Source organism: Ursus americanus, chromosome 26 (genome assembly GCF_024610735.1).
Source record: "Ursus americanus isolate L20-20 chromosome 26, mUrsAme1.1.p, whole genome shotgun sequence".
NCBI lineage: Eukaryota > Metazoa > Chordata > Mammalia > Carnivora > Ursidae > Ursus > Ursus americanus.
In genome coordinates, this window is record NC_142152.1 from 37,735,633 (window position 1) to 37,756,686 (window position 21,054).

At 46.5% G+C, this 21,054-nt stretch overlaps 1 protein-coding gene across 1 annotated transcript in view; it reads left to right on the top strand.

The window, feature by feature from the left end:
• Positions 1-503: 503 nt before the first annotated feature.
• AK7 (adenylate kinase 7) overlaps positions 504-21,054 on the top strand; it is a 56,255-nt gene continuing 35,704 nt past the window's right edge. The window contains exons 1-4 of the mRNA XM_045815775.2: positions 504-734; positions 4,719-4,907; positions 9,376-9,484; positions 13,831-13,925. Of these exons, the coding sequence (XP_045671731.2) occupies positions 630-734; positions 4,719-4,907; positions 9,376-9,484; positions 13,831-13,925 (498 nt within the window). The 5' untranslated portion in view covers positions 504-629. The remainder of the gene's footprint in view (positions 735-4,718; positions 4,908-9,375; positions 9,485-13,830; positions 13,926-21,054) is intronic.

Here is a 21,054-nt window from a genome sequence, read left to right on the forward strand (position 1 = left end):
TTTGGAAAGGTCAAAAACCTAAATTCCATCCCTTTGTGAATGTAGATGGCCGGCACCACCCCAGCCCTGCCCCAGACGTCTCTCCCGAGCTGCTACCGAGCAGCCCTGGAGCCTACTGAGCCCCACAGACCCAGCGGCGACTGGCTGCCCAGTGAGGACCACACACGCTGTCGTTTCAGCGTCCTGGACCCAGAACTCCATGGCAACAGCTGCTCTTGGCGCTGGAGGATTGTCACATCCTCCCGGTCAGACCAGCCCACAGGGGAATGGGCTTCGGGCTTTCCTCATTCAGAGATTCAGCAGTATTTTCAGTCCTCCAGGTCTTGTGAACTCCGGGGTGTTTCCATTTTCGGAATTAAAAAGATGAAAGGGAGCAGGGGTCACATGGCCCCTATGGCAAGGCCCCAGGAGGCCCCTAAAGAGGACTCAACCCCCCCCCCCAGAGCACTGGGCGTGGAGCAAAGGGGGGGGGCCTCTGGCCGCAAGGCTCCACAGACCCCCCTCCCCCACGCGGCACACCGGGGCCCCGCCCCCGCCCCGGAACGCCCCGCCTCTAGCCCTAGGCCCCGCCCCACCTCCTTGGCAACCAGAGGAACGCTTTCTCCTTAGCAACCAGTGCTGCTCCCACCATGGCTGAAGAAGAGGAAGCTACTGCAGCCACGGAAAAAGTTATCCGGATCCAGAGAGTGTTTATAAACCTACTGGATTCATACAGCAGCGGCAACATCGGGAAGGTGAGCAGCGGTGGGTCAGAGTAGAGCCCCAGCCCCTAGCTCCCAGTCCCCCGACCTGGGGTCCCTGAGCCCGGCGCCACGGGACGCTGTCGGGGCCTTCCCTAAAGGAGGGTCCCTTGTCCTGGACACCAGTCCGCATGCAGACCCCCAGCTGGAAGCCCAAGTGTTTGGAGATTGCCGGTCCAGCGCTGGGTCCTCCCCCATTGATGAAAGGAAACTGAGGCTCAGAGGGAGGAAGGGGCTTGCCCCACATCACATAGCAAGTTGGGGGCCGGACCTGGACACAAAGCCCAGGTCTCCGGCCTCCTGAGTTCTTCTTACCCACCGCCACTGCATCTGAAGCAGACAACTGACAGATAAGCCCAGTGGTTGTGCCGCCCAACCAAGCATATTCATTCATCCATGCCTTCCGCTGACATTTTGAGGGTCTGTTAAGTGCCAGGCACTGTTTTGGGCCCTGAGTCCCACTAAACTTCCCCACCCTTCATCGTTAGCCCTGGGAAATGAGGGTATTCTGAAAGAGGATCCTGAGACCCTTCATCTTAAAATACTCAGTAGTCAAAAAAAAGCCATAATTTTATAATTTCCCTGAGCAGGACTTGTTCATCTCAATTCTACCCTCTGGAGCTTCACAGAAGTGTAACCTCACCTTGGGCGGACTTCTGTGAGGCTAATGATCGTCCTTTCAGACAACACGTGCTACCTGAAAAGGATGTGGCTACCGTGCATACCATCCGTACCGGTTTCCTAGGGCTGTGATCACAAATTACCACAAACTGGGTGGCTTAAGACAATGGGGTTTATTCTATCTCGGTTCTGGAGGCCAGAAGCCCAAAATCAGAGTGTGGGCAGGGCCAGTTCCTTCTAAAAGCTGTGAGGGAGATTCTGCTTCACAGCTCTCTCGTAGCTCCTGGTGCTTGCCGGAAATTCTTGCAACCCTTGGCTTGTAGACCCATCACTCCACCCTTTGCCTCTGTCCTCCCATGGTGTTCTCCTCAAGTAACTGTGTCCGAATTTCCCTCTTTTTAGGACACCACCCATTGGATTAGAGCCCATTCTAATCCAGTATGACCACATTTTAACTTGATTACATCTGCAAGGATCCTATTTCCAAATGGGGGTGGGGTGTAGGGGGCCACTACTCAACCCAGTACACCATCTAAAGTTGATCAGTCAAAATAGATAGATAGATAGATAGATAGATAGATAGATAGATGATAGATAGATAGATAGATAGATAGATAGATAGATAGATTTAGATAGGTAATATACATGTAAAAATAGTATATCTGGTATATCGTGTATATGGCATGCAATATCGTATATAGTAATATATGTGACAGTGTTGTTAAAAAGGAAGCCACAAGGCCCAAGTGGAGCCATTTGCCAGGACAGCAAACCAAGACGTAATTGTAGTTTCAACCTCTCCAGGAGTGGAATTTTAAGGCAATCAGTCTGAAATTCTCTGGATGGCATCAGTGAGGTTATCTGTCACAGGGTTCCCTCCATTCCCCAAAGGAAGATGAGGTAATCTGCATAACCCCCCTTCCCTGAAGGAAGGTGACCTTGCTAAAACAATCCTTCCTTTTTTTGCTAATAACTCCTCACCCTGCCCTCCTTCCCATAAAAACCTTCCATTTTGTGCAGCTTCTCAGGGCTGCCCTCTACTTGCTAGATGGCATTGCTGCTCAATTCATGAATCACTTAGTAAAGCCAATTAGATCTTCTAATGTTCTCAGCTGAATTTTGTTTTTTAACAGTACGTACATTGTATATCATGTATCTACTACGAGAGACTAAAAATACATGATATATCTTCCACATTACTAGAAAAGCCAGGGGAGGGGCAGAGAAAGGGCAAGGACACAATAGGAAAAGTATATAACAAAATTCATTTATTTAAAGAAAGGAACCATTAAAAAGAGGTGTGTAGTATGAAGTGATTTATGTCTTTCAAAAAGATAAAAATATAGAGAAGATAGATAGATAGGTGGGTAGACAAATAAATAAAGATGATCTATGTGCAGAAAATGTCTCAAAATAGGGGCGCCTGGGTGGCTCAGTCGGTTGAGCCTCCAACTCTTGATTTCAGCTCAGGTCATGATCTCAGGGTCCTGGGATTGAGCCCCACATCGGACTCCACACTCAGAGGGGAGTCTGCTTGAGATTCTTTGTCTCTCTCTCCCTCTGCCCCTCCCACAGACGATAAGTAATTTTTCGAACAACCACGGTATTTCGGTGTGTAATAGGTACTTTGGAAGAAAAAGAGTAGAAGATTGGCTGGTGAAAGAGGGCAGCTGCTTTAGAGTCTCGGAAAAGGGCTCTCTCCTTAAAGCTGGCCCTTACCCTCACACCCCAGGTTGAGGATCGAGCCAGAGGAGCTACTCAGGGCACTGCAGAGCCAAAGGTTGGATCAGAGGACAGAGAGTTGAGGGTGCAGGGAATCAGGCCCCAGAGCAGCAGGCGCAGGGCCCAAGGCCCACGAGATTTGGTGGCCCACAAACATGTCTTAATCTCTTTTAAAATCAGAAGGAAGCAAATGAAATTTTAGAGTCAAAGATGGTGGGTCTTTATGGCAATACAGTCATGAAACATAATTTTTAACATTTTTTTTTTCTTGGAAGAAAGGGCCCATGAAAGTCTGAAGGTGGACTCACTTAGCAGCTCACTGGTGCCCCACTCGTGGTCAGCACTCCATTGACTTTTGTTGCATAAATTAACGAAGCAGAATCAAACACAAAGAGGGGGTGCGGGGAGAGGCAAAGGCTGAGGGACAACCAGACTCCACTCAGAGTGCAGAGCCTGACAAGGGGCTCGATCTCACAACCCTGAGATCATGACCTGAGCTGACATCAAGAATCAGACACTTAACCCACTGACCCACACAGGTGCCCCCTGGATTATTTTAAAAAGGGAGGGGAGCTGATTGAGACTAGGAGGGTGGGAGGCAAGAGAATTTAACCTTTTTCTTTACCCCCTTTTGAGCTCTGGTTATTTTCTTACAGCATAATATTTTGAGAACAAAGGGTTTTCTTTTAATTTGTAGAGATCTTTTCCAAAAACTTATCAGTAACAGAATTTTTTGGTTATTCCTTGACTAACCTGGACCTCTAGTTCTGAAATGTTAGGGAATCGCTGTTCTCCATATCAAGGAAGGAGTTGGAATGTGAAGCATATAAAAGAAATGGAGGCTGGGTCTCTAGTCCTTAGTTCCCTGCCCAGCTGGGCAATGCCACCTGCTCCCCTGAGATCATGACCTAAAATCAAGAATCAGACACTTAACAGACTGAGCCACCCAAGTGCCCCTCTTTGTAGGGTGTTTTTGTTTTTGTTTTTTGTTTTGTTTTGTTTTTGCCAACTTGATTCTATTTCATTATTCATTAAGGTAGCCACTGGCCACATGTGGCTCTTGAACGTTTCAGTTTGGCAAGTCCAAATGGAGAAGTGCCTGTTCTCAGTGTAAAATCCACACTGAATTTCAAAGACTTAGTATAAGCAAAAGGGAATATAAAAGATAACATATGAAATTAGTAATATTTTGAATCTGCTGGGTTAAATACAACATTATATAAATTCATTTCACTGGTTTCCTTTTACTTCTGTTAATGTGGCTACTAGCCAATTTAATTTACCAGAGTGGATAGCATGACATTTCTCCATTTCTATTAGGCAAGACCAACATGGTGACCGCAGCCCTACCCTGCCTGTTGCCAGAGCAAGGCAATATCCTTGCTACATGCTTTGAGCTTTCTGAGCCTGGGTTCCTTATCTTATAAAATAGAGCATCATAATAGTACACATTTCGCCGTGTTGCTGTGGTTGTCGTTAACTTCAGCGAGGTGCCAATGTACAACCCACCGGCTGTGTGTGTGCAGCACCTCTAGCAAGCCCTCCAGAAAGGTCCGTTTTTAGAGTCATTTCACTGACTGCCCTCACTCTACGTTGTTCTTAGTCTTTTCTTAATAAATGTTTGTTTCCTTGCAGTTTCTGTCTAACTGCGTGGTCGGGGCTTCCCTTGAAGAAATTACAGAAGAAGAGGAGGAAGAAGATGAAAATAAGTCAACCATGCCGGAAGCCTCAGCAGCCAAACTGAAGGAAGGCACCTTCCAGATTGTGGGCACGCTCTCCAAGCTCGAAAGCGTTCGGCCTGACTTTGCTGTGGAGACGTACGATGTAAGTCTAGGCAGTTTTTGCTAAGAGTAGACCAAGGGCAGAGCCACCTCGAGCTCCAACACCTTATACTTTGCTTCTCCTTCTCTATTCCGCAAACATGGGGGTGGGACAAGGTAAGGGGCAGGTGGAGACAGGTCCTCCTCTGATGGAGAGCAACCATTGTCTCCACTTTAAATATTTGCCTTGCCTTGGAGCAAAGAATTTAAGTTAGATATTCTTGGAAGGGATGGATCTAATCTAGACTTCCAGACTCATAAAATTTCTAAACTTGGGGTGCCTGGGTGGCTCAGTTGGTTAAGCGTCTGACTCTTGATTTCGGCTTGGGTCATGATTCAGGGTTGTGAGATCGAGCCCCACGTCGGGCTCTGTGCTGTGTGTGGACTGCTTAAGATTCTCTCTCTTCCTCTCCCTCTGCCCCCCCCTAAAAAAATTTCTAAACTATGTTTAAAATGCATTCAACCCTACATTACCTAACAACCCTGGGCTATGGTGGGTGCTGACCTCTGTGAAAGAGAAACGTCCTTTGGTATTAAACCACTCAATAATAACATATCATTCATTATGTTGCTGTCTTATTGAGAGACAGTGCTGCTGTTGTTGAAAACCCACCCCTGTGCTCTGGAGCTGAAATATAACATGAAGATGGAGTTTGGGGATAAAGAGGAACGATAGTTTTATTACTTTGCCAGGCAAAGGAGGCTGCAGCAGGCTAATGCCTTCACAACTGCAGACCCTTCCAGTTAAAAAATGGGCAGAAGACAGGAACAGACAGTTCTGGAAAGAGGACATACAGATAGCTAAGAGACACATGAAACGATGCTGAACTTCACTCATCATCAGAGCAACACAGATCAAAACTACAGTAAGGTAGCGCCTCCCACCTGTCAGAACGGCTAAAATTCACGAGTCAGGAAACAACGGTGTTGTCGAAGATGCGGAGAAAGGGAACCCTCTTGCACTGTGGGTGGGAATGCAAACTGGTGCAGCCACTCTGGAAGACAGTACGGAGGTTCCTCAGAAAGTTAAAAATAGAGCTACCTTACAAGCCAGAAAGTGCACTACTAGGTGTTTACCCAGAGGATACAAAAATACTGATTCAGAGGGGCACCTGCGCCCCAATGTTTATAGCAGCGATGTCTACAATAGCCAAACAATGGAAGGAGCCCACATGTCCGTCGATGGGTGAATGCATAAAGAAGATGTGATATATTTTACGCTGGACTATTACTCAGCCATCAAAAAGAATGAAATCTTGCCATTTGCAATGACATGGATGGGACTAGAGGGTATTATGCTGAGTGAAACAAGTCTCTCATAGACAAATGCCAAATGATTTCACACGTAGGTGGAATTAGGAAACAGATGAACATATGGCAAGGAGAAAAAGAGAGAGGGAGAAGCAAACCATGGGAGACTCTTAAGTATAGAGAACAAACTGGGGGTTGCTGGCGGGGAGGTGGGCAGGGGGATGGGCTAGATGGGGGATGGGTATCAAGGAGGGTGCTTGTTAGGATTAGCCCTGGGTATTATATGTAAGTGATGAATCGCTAAGTTCTACACCCGAAACTAATATTACACTGTATGTTAACTAACTGGAATTTAAATAAAAACTTGGAAAAAAAGCAAAAAACAAAACACTGCAGACCCACCCCGGGTAAAAGGCTGAGAGGTTTTATAGGAAAATACAGGATCTGAGTGGTTTCCGTAAGAATCCAGTCGGTGCTGCCAGCCTTGCTCCTCCCATCTTCAAGGTGGTCTCCTGATGCCACTGGTGCTGGCCATTGGAGTCTCATTACTAAGTATACATTGAGGTCAGCGGGATGTCAATACCGATACCCAGTTCCTGGAACAAAGGGTTCTACGGAAAAGCAAGTGAAGGGGGGGGGGTGCTTCTAGAATGAAGAAGAGAAAAATGTGTTCAGTTTAAAATCAAGCCCTGCTGAAGCACTAGCATATCTATCTTAATTTCCACCCATCTTTACATTTCTCTAGCAGTTTCACCGCTTCCCCATAACAAATGCTACCCAATCCTCGTGCTGCGACATTTAAATACCTGTGAGAGGGGTGTCCCTCTCATCACCCTGCCTGCCGCTCCTCAGACCCTACCGTACAACTTTGCACACACCAAAACCTGCCACAGGCTTTCCTCTTCCAACCCCACCCAGTCCTAGTCATCCATCAAGATTTAACTCGGGATATCACCTCCTCCAGGAAGCCCTCAGTGATTTCCACTTCTTCCTCAGTCCCAGTCTAGATACTGAGCTCTTTTCTTGTACTCCCATAGCATCTTTACCTGCCTACATCATCACACTTGTCACACTTCATGGTTATTGTCTGTCTCTTGTGGGTGGCCCGGACTACAACTAGCAACCCCTTGAGAATAGACACAGCACCTGACTTTTTCTCCTGCTCATCTGTGCATCTTTGGCCCTGAGCACATCGACCGGCAGAAAGTAGCTCTCAATAAACATTCGTGACATGAATGAATGAGTCCCCTCCTGCCATGCGAGGGAACTTTCTCCACCACTTACCCACTTTCACACTCTCCAGGGTCTTTGCTCACGACTGGCTGCTTTCTTTCCTCCTCTCCATGTGCTCCATGCTCACATCTTTCCAAGTGTCAATAACACTGCATTGCTCCCCCCCCCCCCCACCCCGGGCTGGCTAACCTCCTCTTCCACTGCCCACCCCTACCGAGCCCAGCCACCACTGCCACATTCGCCGGCCTCACTCCTGCACTCCTGGCCACTTGTGAGTCTCGTGCCAGGAGGCTCTGCCCCCACCACATCGCAGGAAATGCCCTGGCCAGTGTCACCAGGGAGCTCCTAATTCCCAAAGTCCTGTCTTCCCTCGCTTCCCACGGGAGAAAGTCTCCTTCCCCCTTCCGCAGCCTTCACAGCCTGACTTCTCCTGTGCATCTGAATCTCCCTTTAAATGCAGTTTTCCCCTAATGGATGTCCTTCCTCAATCTTATCCAATCCTATGGCTTCAGCTCCCCAATAGGAGCCAATGCTTTTCAAATCTGTCTCCAGCCCTGTTGACCTCCAAATCCAGCTGCCCTCTAGTGCGCTCCCCCCAGAAGTCCTGCTGGCACTTCTAAATCAGTATGCCCCAAATTAAATTTATCACACTCCTCTGCAAACCTCTCTACGTTTTAGACTCCTCATTTTTAGTAAGGACCTTGCTCTCTATCGGTTCAGGCTGTTTGGGACTGCAAGTGGAAGGGAAATGTGGCAACACAAGCTGGCTTATTAAATAAGGAAATTCTTCAGTTTATGTGGCTGGTGGTCTCAAGGAAGATGCTGTTTCAGGGCTGGCGTGATCCGGGGGCTGCTGCTGCTTTTTCTGCCCCTTCCTGGGCTCTGCCTTCCCTTAAGGGTAACTTCCTTCTCAGGTTGGCAGCAAGGCAGCAACAGTCCAGAGCCTTACAGTCACAAACAGCAACCCTTGTAGCCTCCAGACTGGGGACATGAATTTCTGTTGTTTAAGCCCCTCGGTTTGTGACACTAAGTGACAGCAGCCTCTGGAAATTAGTGCAGCTGGATGCAAAAGGCCTTAGGGAACCGGGCTGGGGAAACTGGCTGTCTGTGTGGTTGGGTTTAACAGGGATGCATTAGCCCTGCCAGGGTAGTGTCCTCTATATGGAAAGGCATTCACCTTGCTTTTGTTCTTTAACCAAGTTATGTGGTAAGAGATCACGTCTGGTCTGAAATATTCTGCTCTAAAGCAACTGGTCAAGGAACTGTGGGGAATATCTGATCCTCAGGATAACTGGACTAACAGCAAATGCAAATCCTGATTTGGAAACGCAGGGTCCTCTGATGGTTGTCTTACTACCTGCCCACGGTAGGGCACTCCTAGGAAACATGCCGACATCCACATAGGAAGGAATAACTATTTAAAACATGATGATCACTAAAGTTACTGTTGTCTAATGGAAGAATTTTGTATTTTTACCCATTTAAAAGTTTCTGTATTTTTAAAACATTCCCAACTGTCAAGTGTAATAAGGCACCTTACATCTACAAAGAGGACCAATTAATTCCAACTTGAGGATTCTGAAACAATCCGCATTAATCACTCATCAGCACTTGTGAGTGATTCATGATATATAATGGCTCGAATAATCGTGCATAGAGTTGAAGTTAGTTTCAAATGCCTCACACATTTTCTTTCAGTGTGTTGTAATTCTTCCCTTCTGAATTGGGGTTTAAACAGCATGCAGAAAATAGTACCTAAGATCATTATGCAATTTTTAAATCATCTGTTCCCAGCTATTTCCATAAACTTATTTGTTACTTGGAAACTACACACAGAAGAGAGCCAAAATTTCATTTTAAATAGAAATCCTGCAAACGTTTTCCTGTAGGACATTTCATCTGCAGTATATCTAATTTGGTAATTGTCATTCCGGCTAAATATTAAGGTTAGCTCCTGGCAACAAATGACTGTCAATTCTCTTTTTCAGACCATCTCTCGAGAGCACCTTCTCATGCGCCTCCTGGAGTGTGACGTCATCATTTATAACATCACCGAGAACCCACAGCAGGCAGAGGAGGCCATCTGGGCAGTCTCTGGTCAGTGAACCGCTCTCTCCTCTCTCCAGGGAAGCTGCTCTTGTGCAACTTCTTTAACCTTAGAGCCATCTAGTGACCACGAGGCAAATTACGACCCCGGGAAAACCTGTCTGAGACCTACCCAAAATAAGAATGAAATTAGGCTAATGAATATGCCTTTGGATGGTGTTAAAGCTAAGCTGAGGCATAAGGAAAATCTTCGAGAGTTTATTTGAGCAAAACTTGATTCATGAGAGCTCGCCACATCGGAAGTGGTTCGGAGCTCTCCAGCAACAGGAGCCAGGGGAGAGACAGACAGAGCAAAGGCAGAGCAAAGCAAGGGAATTATTGGATTGGCTATAGCTTAAGCATTTGCCCGACCTGGAAGAGCCTCGCTGCCTGTCGTGATTGGTCATCCTCGGGTTTTGATTTTCTAACCCTGTGGCCTTTACAGACCTAGGTTTTGGTTTGCTTATGGGGACTGCTATGGCCTTAGAGCCACCTGAGACTTAATGGCCTCCTTGAATTAATTGAACAATGTGCGCTTCTGAAGAATAGAATTGGTTAATCGTGAAAAGAAATGAAACAGTAACTTTCAAAATTCAACCTGTATTCATTCTACAGGCACTGCTTAAGGAGGTGGGGTTAAATGCATTGGGAAGATACAAAGACAAACGAGACAAAGATTATACCCTCAAAGTCCCTGTAGTCCCACGGGAGAGATGAGGCACACGTGAGGAACTTTAATGCAGGACAGAGAATGGCATGTTCACAAGAAAGGTATCACAAGACAGGTGTGCCTTTAAGAGGAGAGGACTTATTTCTATGAGGATTTGAGTCAATTCAACAAATGTCCACTGATAGCAAGGGTCAGCGAGGGCTTGGGCAGAATGCTTACATTTTTCAAATGCTTTCAAAACTGTAATGAACTCTAAGGACCACAGGTCTGAGAGAACAGGGTGATGTTTAGCAATTTGGGGCTGTTATGATTCACCTCTTGATTAAGTCAGGAGCAAAGGAGAAAGCGTATCAGCTTATTTGAATCAGTATCCTAGACTAGCAGGACAGCCAAAAAGACGCAGAGCACCTTATATTTGAATATTTTATACACATCAGTATTTTTGTTTCAGGCAGATTAGATCAGAGGTCAGCAAGCTTTTTCTGTAAAGGGCCAAAGAGTAAATATTTTTGTCTATTCGAGCCAACTACTGTGCTGTTGTAGCAAGAAGGCAGCCATAGACAATATGGAAATGATGGGCTAGGTTCCAATAAAACTTTATTTATAAAAAAAGGCAATACTTTACCAACCCTTGAATAAGATCAATAGCAAAGCAATATTTTAGCTGAAATTCAAAGAAATGGAATGCAGCCTCAGGAATGCCTCTACCACATTCCGGGAAATAGTGGAAAAGTACTGTCTGCGGATGTGTGGGATTCCTCAGGGGCTTAGAATGTTTGATTTCTCTTTTATAACTTGTGCCTACATTTCATCCAGTGAGAAACAAATCAAAAACACAAACATTGTATCGTCTTTTGAAGCAGAGCTTTTCTGAAAAGCCTACTTTCTGCATGTTGTCCCTTTGCAAATATCTACAGATGATGTATAACTGCCCCTTCTAAAATAATTGCACCATTTAAAATTGCAATCAGAGCTAACATTTATTGAGTTCCTTCTTTTGTGTCAGGCTTCAAAAACTAATTTTTCTATATAATGTATACTTGCAATGTTTAAACATTTTTTTCTGAAATAAACCCTGGGCATGTTTTGAAAATTAAAAAGCACAGTAGGGCTGGGGCACCTGGGTAGCTCAGGCGGTTAAGATTCTGAGTCTTAGTTTCAGCTCAGGTCATGATCTCAGGGTGGGGAGATCGAGCCCCGCATTGGGCTCATACACTGGGCAGAGTCCACTTCAGATTCCCTCTCCCTCTGCCCCTCCCGCTCGTGCTCTCTCTCTCTTTCTCTCTCTCTAAAATAAATAAATCTTAAAATAAAATAAAAAGCACAGTAAGGCTTAGAATAAAAAGCTACAATTCCTTGCATTTCCCTTCTACTCCATCCCTACACCCCAAAAGGAAGCTCATTTAACCCACTTGTACCTTTTAATGCATAAAAATGCTTGCACTGATGTCCTTTGGTTATGAATTTGAGACATTAGCCCCGGCCCTCCTGCTGTGACAGATGAGCTGCTCCTCCTCATAGGACCCCCCCACTGCGCCCGGGGGGGGGGGACATAATGGTTTCCCAGATTTTGACACCGCATCTCCTTTCGTGAGCTTTAAAATGGAGTGTGTTTTACTGCCTTCTTCATTCTAATGAGCAGCTTTAATAATTAAGAAAATGTTACCTCTCTATTTGGGGGAAAGGTTTTAACTGTCTTACCTCATTTTTGAGAAGCAGAGTGTGTGTGTCTGCAAGAAAGTACAGTCAGAGGCCCTCAGCCTGTCATCGGGGTCACCTGAGGGGGTGGGGGGAGTGTGGGCTTGGTGGGGCTTCGAGAATTTTGTCCTTTTACCTGATGTGCACATTCTTAGATTTGGGGTTTATTTTTTGTTTTGGGCTTCTTTGCATGTTTGTTTGTTTGTTGTGGGTTTTTTTCTGAGATTTTTATTTATTTATTTGAGATAGAGCGAGAGCAAGAAAGAGAGAGAAAGAGAGAGAGAACATGAGAGGGGTGGAGGGGCAGAGGGAGGAGAAGCAGGCTCTCCACTGAGCAGGGAGCCTGACACGGAGCTCAGGGTTTGATCCCAGGACCTGGGATCACGACCTGAGCCAAAGGCAGGCACTTAACCGACTGAGCCAGGCACCCCTGTTGTTGTTGTTGTTGTTGTTGTTGTTGTTGTTGTTGTTGTTGTTGTTTGCAAAGGATATGTCTTACTTCTTAATATGTTTTATTAAGTAATTTTAAAATGTTTTAATATAAGAGGCTTCTCCTACCTTACTTTTCACAGATGCTATCAAAAGAAGGCAAGATGACACAAGAGAAGGGAACAAGTATTAGGAATGAGAAAAACCATTTGCATATAAGGATAAAATGTGCTTGTTCACTAGTGAACAAGGAGATGATTTTAGACCCATTAAAATGATCATAAATGAAAGGATAACCCACTTTGAGGAGCTCTAAGTGGGCCGAGCAGTCCCAAACTAGGCCAGTCTGAAGCACAGTAGAGCCAAAAGGGTAAAAGGGCAAAATTAAATTGAAGAGGCCATTTTTGTTAATAGAATGAAAATGGAACCAAAATTAACACTTGAGTCGGAGATTAATACGTGGACATAGTGTTCTCATCCTCAATTCAGTAACGCCTTCACACCTTAGGGTCGGACTCCACGCATTAATTGGATTCAGGGTATCAGCATTCTGTTGTTTGGCTTCTTTAGGGAATCAGCTCGTGAGACTAAAAATGTACCATGACAACCGTGTCACTTAACTCCTCTGACAATTTAATTAGACCTCCCTTTATATTTTTTTTCTGGAAAATTATACATCATGAAAAATATTTTAATGGAATCACATGCCGACAGTATTTAAGGAGATTTAATGCTTCAGTGTGTGGAGACCCCCCGCCCCGGGAGGTGACAAACCCTTTAGCAATCCAATGTTCATGCTTCCATCCACCACTGTTTTAAATTCTGATCCCTACAGAGTGTCCATAATCAGCCATTCCCGCCGTACCCGAGGCCCTCCAGCCACGGCCCACAGCACCTGCTGCATAGGCTGCCTCCCCGCCCAGGCCAGGGGGAGTGGGAAGGGAGGTCACCCCCCCAGATTACTTCCTTCCACAGCAGCGCAAGTGACACAGGACCGCTTTAGGTGAAATCGTAAGGGGGGGGGGTCCCACCTTTGGATTTGGGGCCTTTGTAGCCCCAGCCCCAACCTTGCTAGGTCCTTCTGCTCTATTCTCCACGCAGCTGGCTGGCTGTCGGGCATAGCGGGGAGAGCCAGCCTTTGCAACCAGGCTGCCGGGATCGGACTGTGCCCCCCACCTCTCCTCCATGCTCTGGGCAAACTGCACCCCAGTTCCCAATCTGTAAAACAGAAATAATAGTAGGACCTATCTCATAACAGTAAAGATGCAGGAAAGGCCGTGAACTGTTCTAGTCCATACCAGCGAGGATCAGTGCTCCCACTGGCCCCCCGTAAAAGTGCAATCACACTGCTACGGGCCAGGAGGCAGAAAGGAGGGTTAGACCTGGGGCTGGGCTCAGTAGAGTTTGGGTGGCTAGAGGGAGAATGCCAAGAACCATGAAGGCAGGGGGACCAGTGAGGGAAGATCAGAGGTGACCCCCGTCTTAATTTCAAATCCATACATGATGGGGAAAACAAGGTCTTTGTGAATCCAAATAACGGACCCACTTTCTGGCCCTACAGCACTGAATGAAGAACTCAGCCACTTTGAAAAGCGCAAGGTGTTTATTTTAGTATCCACGGTGATGACCTGGGCGCGATCCAAACCCCTGGACCCTGTAAGTAGTGCACTAACTTTTCCTTTTTTGTTTTTAAATAAAGCTTTATTTGAGAGAGAGAAAGTGAGTGAGAGGGGAGAGGGGCAAAAGGAGAGGGAGAGAGAGAACCCCAAGCCAACTCCCCATGGAGTGAGGAGCCCAACGTGGGGCTCAGTTCTGGGACCCAAGATCATGACCTGAGCTGAAATCAAGAGTCAGATGTTCAACCAACTGAGCCACCCAGGTGCCCCTATACTAGCTTTTCCTTTATGCAGCCTTTCACCCTGAATACCTTGTGATCTGTGTGTGGAGAGAACTTTCTACAGTGCACCGTGTATTCTTGCCCTCCTGAACCCTATCCCATAATAAGCATTTAGCAGAAATCACCAACTCTAAGCACACTCAATTCTGAGGGGCCTCACTGTGTTATGTGCCAGTTAGGAAGGAAAAGATAAATGATACCTATTAAACCGTAACCATGCTTACTTATCACTTAGACTTCTTATCTGAAAAAGCTCTCTTTTAGGGGTATTGAGACCTCTATTTCTGTCATACGCCTTCTCATGCAGAGATGAAAAGGAAAAAGGATGCCCCACAGAGCTGTTATAGGAACCCCCAAACCCCTTCATCTTCAGAGGCCAGGGGTGTGACTCACCCCTACCTACTGTCTTTGTCCACACAATAACTCAGTAGGAAAGCTGCCTCGTGTCATTTCCTTCCTTTTCCATAAAGCGCACGGTCATTCCTCTGCAGGAGAGTGTGGACTTGCAGTCGGTCTTCCGGGGCTGTTGACTTTCTTTACTGATATCAGATGGACCTTTGCCATTCTGCCCCAGTGCCTTCGTGCCCGTGAACCACCTTTTCACTCTGGTGCTGAATCACAGAGCAATCTTGTGAAAGACATTTAGAAAGGCAGTTCAATGAACAGGTGCAGTGCCTGATTCCATCAGAAGGGATAACAATATCAGTTGTGCTCAAGGTCACCCAGGTGCCAGCAAGGACGGCGTCAACACTTCCTGGCTGAGCACCTCCGTAAGAACCCACTGATCGATCGCAAGGCACATTCTCACTTCAGAGCTCAGAATGTGGGGAGGGAAGGGCACATGTTAGAATCAATGGAATACATTCCTTATCAGGAGGAAATATGTAGGGACTTACCACACATTGCGTCAAAGGCCATTTGTTTGTTTAATTGTCTCTCCCTTGGTGAACTGGGAGATCCTTGAGATCAGAGACCTAAGGTTTTCTGTCCTTTTCTCGTAAAGTTCACTCACCCACTCCATCTGGTTGCCGTCACCTCAACGGCCAAGCTGGTCATTTGACTCCTGTTCTAGTTTCTTCCTTCAGACTGTCCAGTGAAGTGTCTGTTACAAAACCGTCATTGGTCACTTGACTGGCAGCTGGCCTGCCAGACTGTGCTCACTCCTTCAGTTATAAACTAACTCGTACTGAATTCAGCAAGATGGGAGTGTATTGGCTCATAACTGGCAAGTCCGAAGGTGGACTTCAGGCACAGCTGGAGCTAGAAGCTTAAACAATGGCTTCAGAGCTCACTACTCTCTCTCTTCTGTTGCTTCCTTCCTTCCTGAGTAGTCTTCATTCTCAGGTAGGCTCCCCTCCTGCTGGCCCCAGCAGCTCCCAGGCTTACCTCTCCAGAGCTTCAATTCCCTTGTTCACTTTGGTGGTCCCAGGACTGGAATATGCTATGAGTCCAAGTGTTGGGCCTAAACTTGAGCCAGTCACTATGGCCAGGGGAACACAGAGCTCGGGTGGTGGGCCAGGCCTGGGGTTATATACTCACTTCTAGAGGCAGGGAGGATCAGTCCCTAAACTGCGTGGGCTGAGAGTGGAGAAGAAGTGGGTCCCCCAGAAGAAAATATAGGGAAATGGCTGCCATGTTAGCTCCTATGTCCTGTGGTACGTCTGTATCCTCTCCCTGTGGTTCTAACTTATATTTCCTCGACAGCCCATGATGGCTTGAAGTGAGGTTTACGAAAGTGTAACTTATGTAAAGTACAGGTGACCCTCTTTCCTGGACACTAATGTGAGTTTTGACAAATGCACACGGTTGTGTAACCACCACAGCAGTCAAGACAGAGAACCAATTTGGGGGCGTTTCCATCACGCCCCAAGATTCTCTACCCCACACCACACAAAAGCTCACTTCCGGATGGATCATATAATTAAAAGTAAAAGCCAACACTTTGATTTTTTAAGAAAAATTAATAGAACTTGTAGAGGAAGAGTTCTTAAACAGGACCTAGTAATGCTAAATATGACCCCCAAAAATGAGTAAAATCAACTGCAGTGGAATGAATGAGGTAGTTATGGATGAAATGATGCTGTGTGTGAGATTTGCCTTCGAAATCACCCCGGGGTTGAGGAAGGAGATGCAGGGCCGAGAGGAAACCAGGTTCGCTATGCAGGAACCCGAATAGAATCTCGAATCGTGCAGAAACATCACACGAACCCAAACTGAAGGGTGTTCTATTAGAGAACTAGTCCATGTGCTTTTAGAATGGCAATAAAAGACAGAAAACCGAAGCCCTGCTCCAGATAAAGATGAGTGAGACATGGCAGTTCCGGGCCAGACGGGATCTTGGGCTGGACCCTCTGCCGGAGGATAAAGCGCTATAAAGGACATCGCTGGGACAGCTGACGACGTTGGAGCATGGACTGTTGGTTGGATAAAATTATTTTATCAATATTAAATTTCCTGAATTTTATCACCGTACTATAGTTTCATGAGAGAATGTGTTTAGGAGATACACACTGAAAAGTTAAGAGAAGGGGGGCACGGTGTATGCAGCCTGCTCTCAAATGGTTCAGAAAGAAAGAAAGAACGTGTGTGTGCTGTGGGGAAATATAATTAGGAGCAATGTCTTCACCCAACCCGGAAAATCCCTCTGCAAGCCAGTAGAGAAAGAAAACAGCTTTATTACTGAGCAAGCATTAGAATGGAATGTCATGCACGTTGTGGGCAGTCCGCTAAGAGATTCCAAAGATAGAAGGAAATCTCACCTTTTTCTGTAGCCAAGCAGATTCAGTCCATTGCATACATGTTTCCTGATAAGGGGACTTGACAGCGCCATCTGTCACAGATCGTTCGTCCTAGATTCACCTAGTAATTTGGGTGGCCATCTGTGTTAGCTAATTGGGTTTATCCAGAGGAAAAACAAAACTTTCCTATCTTTACGACAGGAGGTAGTTCTGCAGCTGAGAGCAAGGTGTGCAGCAATGTCAGGCTCCTACCTTCCCGCAGAAACTGGAAGACAGGTGCTCTCTCCCTTAATGTTTACATTTCAAAGAGGTATCTCCCAGGTCCTTGAGAAAGACCTTTCTTGGTTAGATAGCTGGCAAGAGGCTTATTTTGCTTCTAAAAAAAAAAAAAACCTCACGCACTTGGGGCACCTGGGTGGCTCAGTCAGGTAAGTGTCTGACTCTTGATTTCAGCCCAGGTCATGATTTCAGGGTCCTGGGACTGAGCCCTGCATCTGGCTCCGAGCTCAGCAGGGAGTTTGCTTGCGATTCTCTCTCTCCCTCTGCCCCTGATTCCCCCTTCCCCACTTGTGTGCTTGTGCTTTCTCTCTCTCAAATAAATAAATAAATAAATAAAATCTTTAAAAAAAGACACACATTTCAAAGAGACAGAGAAAGAACTTACAAACTTTTTCTGAAAGTATAAGGCTCTGAGAAAAAAGGATGGGGGAGAAGCCTCTTCCCTCGTCAACAGGGAGAATTAAGCTTCTTATTTTTAATTTGTATTTGTCCTTAAGATATTCATACAAATAGAAAGAGAGATACAATGAGAAAACAATGTGATGAAATTTTAAAAATGAGTGGATCTGAGGGGGAAAAAGGTATAGGAGTTCTCCATATTGTTTTTGCAAACTTTCCGTAAATGTGAGATTCTGTCAGTGTGGAAGTTCACAAGTAAGTAAAATGTCGAGAAGCACACTGGGCGCAGAAGAAAGAAGAAAGGTGGAATTTCACTTGTCCCTGTTGTTGTTGCTGTTGTTGCTGTTTTCAGATTTATTTACTTATTTGAGAGACAGAGAGCTGGGGGTGGGGGCGGGGAGGGGCAGAGGGAGAGGGAGAGAGAAACTCAAGCAGAGCACTGAGCACAGAGCCCCATGCAGAGCTCGATCCCACAACCCTGAGATCAGGACCCTGAAATCAGGACGTGAGCTGAAACCAAGAGTTGGACGCTCAATGGACTGCATCACCCAGGTGTCCCTCAGTCTCCCCTGTTTGAGGCACAGTTGCACTAATAGTCTAGGGTTTTTGTGCAAGTCACAAGTGACTTGTGATGATGAGTTGAGCTCAGCTAAATTTGTAAGGGCAGGACATGGGAGGATCTGATAAATGTGAGGCCTCAAAACATGGCTCTCTGTCACCCAGCCCCACACAAATACTGAATAAAACCATTTGAGTGCAACCCCTTAATGACTTCCTTTAAGGCCTATGACTGCCTCCTTGCCCAGAGATGTTCACCATCCCAGTTGTGGTTATGGTTGGGAGAGGAAGTTCGAATATCTGTCCTCAGTGTCTGTCATAGAGATGACTGGTTCCCCCTTTTCTAGGGAAATGGAACAAACTGAGCCCAACCTGCTCTGAAAGACTGTTTGTCCCCCAAAAATCTAACTGAAGGGTGTGGGGCAGAGGAAGACTTTGGCATCAATGGAAATCAGGGCTTTCAAGTTGCAAGTAACAGAATCTAGCTAGAGCTAGCAGACACAGAAAGAGGACGCTGTTGTGAAGATATAAGCAATGTCTTACAAAATCCATGGACAGAGAGCCATCAGGCCGTAGAGGTTGGGGAGCTGGGCAGACCCTGTGCACCTGTCCCCCTGCTCTTCTCTGCTTCTGCCTTCTCGTCATCATCCCAGGAAATCTTAACAACCTGGTCCGAGGAAAGTAGGGGTCATTAACAAGATATGTCAAGCTGGAAAAAAATCATTGTGAACTCATGACTTTAAGAAAGACAGATCTCTGGGGTGCCTGGGTAGCGCAGTCGTTAAGCATCTGCCTTCGGCTCAGGGCATGATCCCAGCATTCTGGGATCGAGCCCCACATCAGGCTTCTCCGCTAGGAGCCTGCTTCTTCCTCTCCCACTCCCCCTGCTTGTGTTCCCTCTCTCGCTGGCTATCTCTATCTCTGTCAAATAAATAAATAAAATCTTTAAAAAAAAAAAAAAAGACAGATCTTCAGCTCTGTCATTATGAAAAAATGGCAGCCCTCCTGGGCCTCCCTGAGACACAATTAATTGTTCATCCCTAACGCCACTTTTTGGTACACTAGCTCCAGGACACTACGGAAGGTACTGGATTCGTGTTTCGGGTCAGTAAAAACCTGGGTAAGCCTGGAACATATCTTTGGTGCTAGGAAGCTAAGACATTTTCAGAGATGCCATGGGCAGTGCTGAGAGTCCAAGGAGGGCTCCCCAGTAGCCCAGTGGTGAAGGGTGAGCATCAGGAAAATAATTTTGCATGCTGGGCATTTCCCACTGCCCTTTCAGATCCAGTCTCCACTTTTCTCCACCCTGCTCTGGTCTGACAGGCTAGGTCAGCAAGCAAGCTTGCCCTCTCCTGCCCACTGGGTTTGATTTTATTTATTTCTTAGAGAATGAGAGAGTGAGAGCAAGCACGAGCAGGGGGAGCAGCAGGCAGAGGGAGAGGGAGAAGCAGGCTCCCCACTGAGCAAGAAGCCCGATGCGGGACTCGATCCCAGGACCCTGGGATCATGACCTAAGCCAAAGGCAAATGCTTAACCTACTGAGCCACACAGGTGTCCCAATAATGCCGTTTTTAAACTCTCCTCAAATTATCCACTTTGTCCTGCTAAGACGCCGCCTGACACATTGTGGTTAACTGAAATCCATTGAGTTGGTGAAAAGCCATGACGTCATTATACAACTCAAAAGAGAAAGGTGAGCTTGGATTGGTGTAGACACTGCTGGTCCCCTGGCACCCACCCCCCTCTTCCGTCCTCCTTGCCAGCAGAGTCCTGATTTGCTCAGGATTTGCCCATGAGAGCCAGGGAAAGGGGACGCTATCCCCAGCTCCAGGGGGAAAGCCTTATGAATCCAAATGAACCGTGATGGCCCCATTTCTCTCACCAATGATGAGCTAAGGGGCAGGCATGAAAGCTAATTCCAGAATGCCAGGGAGTAACAGCCAAACCCCAGACACGTAGAATGTCTTAGCCGTGGTGAAAGTTTATTCCTTACTCGTATGCAACATATGACAGGTGTTCTTGATGAATGAGTAAGTGTCCTCCCAACTCTGATTTGGGACCCAGGTTCCTCCCACTGGATGGCTTGACCATCTTCCAGAGTGGCCTCCAGAACCATTATGCAAGTCTACATCAAGCTTGGGGACTCGGGGTAGAAGGCACAAAAGATCACACACGGGAAGCTTTCCAAGCCAGGCGTGGAAGACATGTGCATCCCTTCCTAAATCCCTTTGACTAAAACCCAGTCACGTGGCCACACCCAACTGCAAGAGAGCTGGCGATATGTCATCTAGCTCTGCACCCAGGAAATCAGCGTGGTCCAGGCGTTGGCACAGAGAGAAGTCTGCCAGGAAACCTCTGTGAAGGGCTCGTCCCTGATTAGACGATGCAACCTTCTTTCTGGGGATACTGTCCCCTCGGACATGACACTTGGAACTAACTGCTGCTGTCAGTCTTGCTAGGAGCCCGAAGAGGGAGAGCACACCCCAAGGGAGAGAGAGCCGAGAGAGCATCAGAGGAGCAGAGAAGCCCATCACAGGGCACCTGGAGCTACCCTGGCTCTTTTGTGTTGTTTTGTTTTAAGGAGGCCCCACACCCAACACGGAGCCCAACATGGGGCTTGAACTCACAACCGTGAGATCGAGACCTGAGCCAAGATCAAGAGCCAGACACTTACCAACTGAGCCATTCAGGGGCCCCTGGAGCCACCCTGCTTCTGATGTTATTTTGGGGAGATAATGAATCCCATCAGTGTTGAGGCCATTTTGAATTTAGTTTTCTGTTCCTTGTAGCCAAAAGCATCCAAACGGATACAAAACTGTATACAGGGCATTTATTTATTTTGTTTATTTTTATTTATTTTTACTTTTATTTTTTTATTATGTTCAATTAGCCACCATATAATACATCATCATTA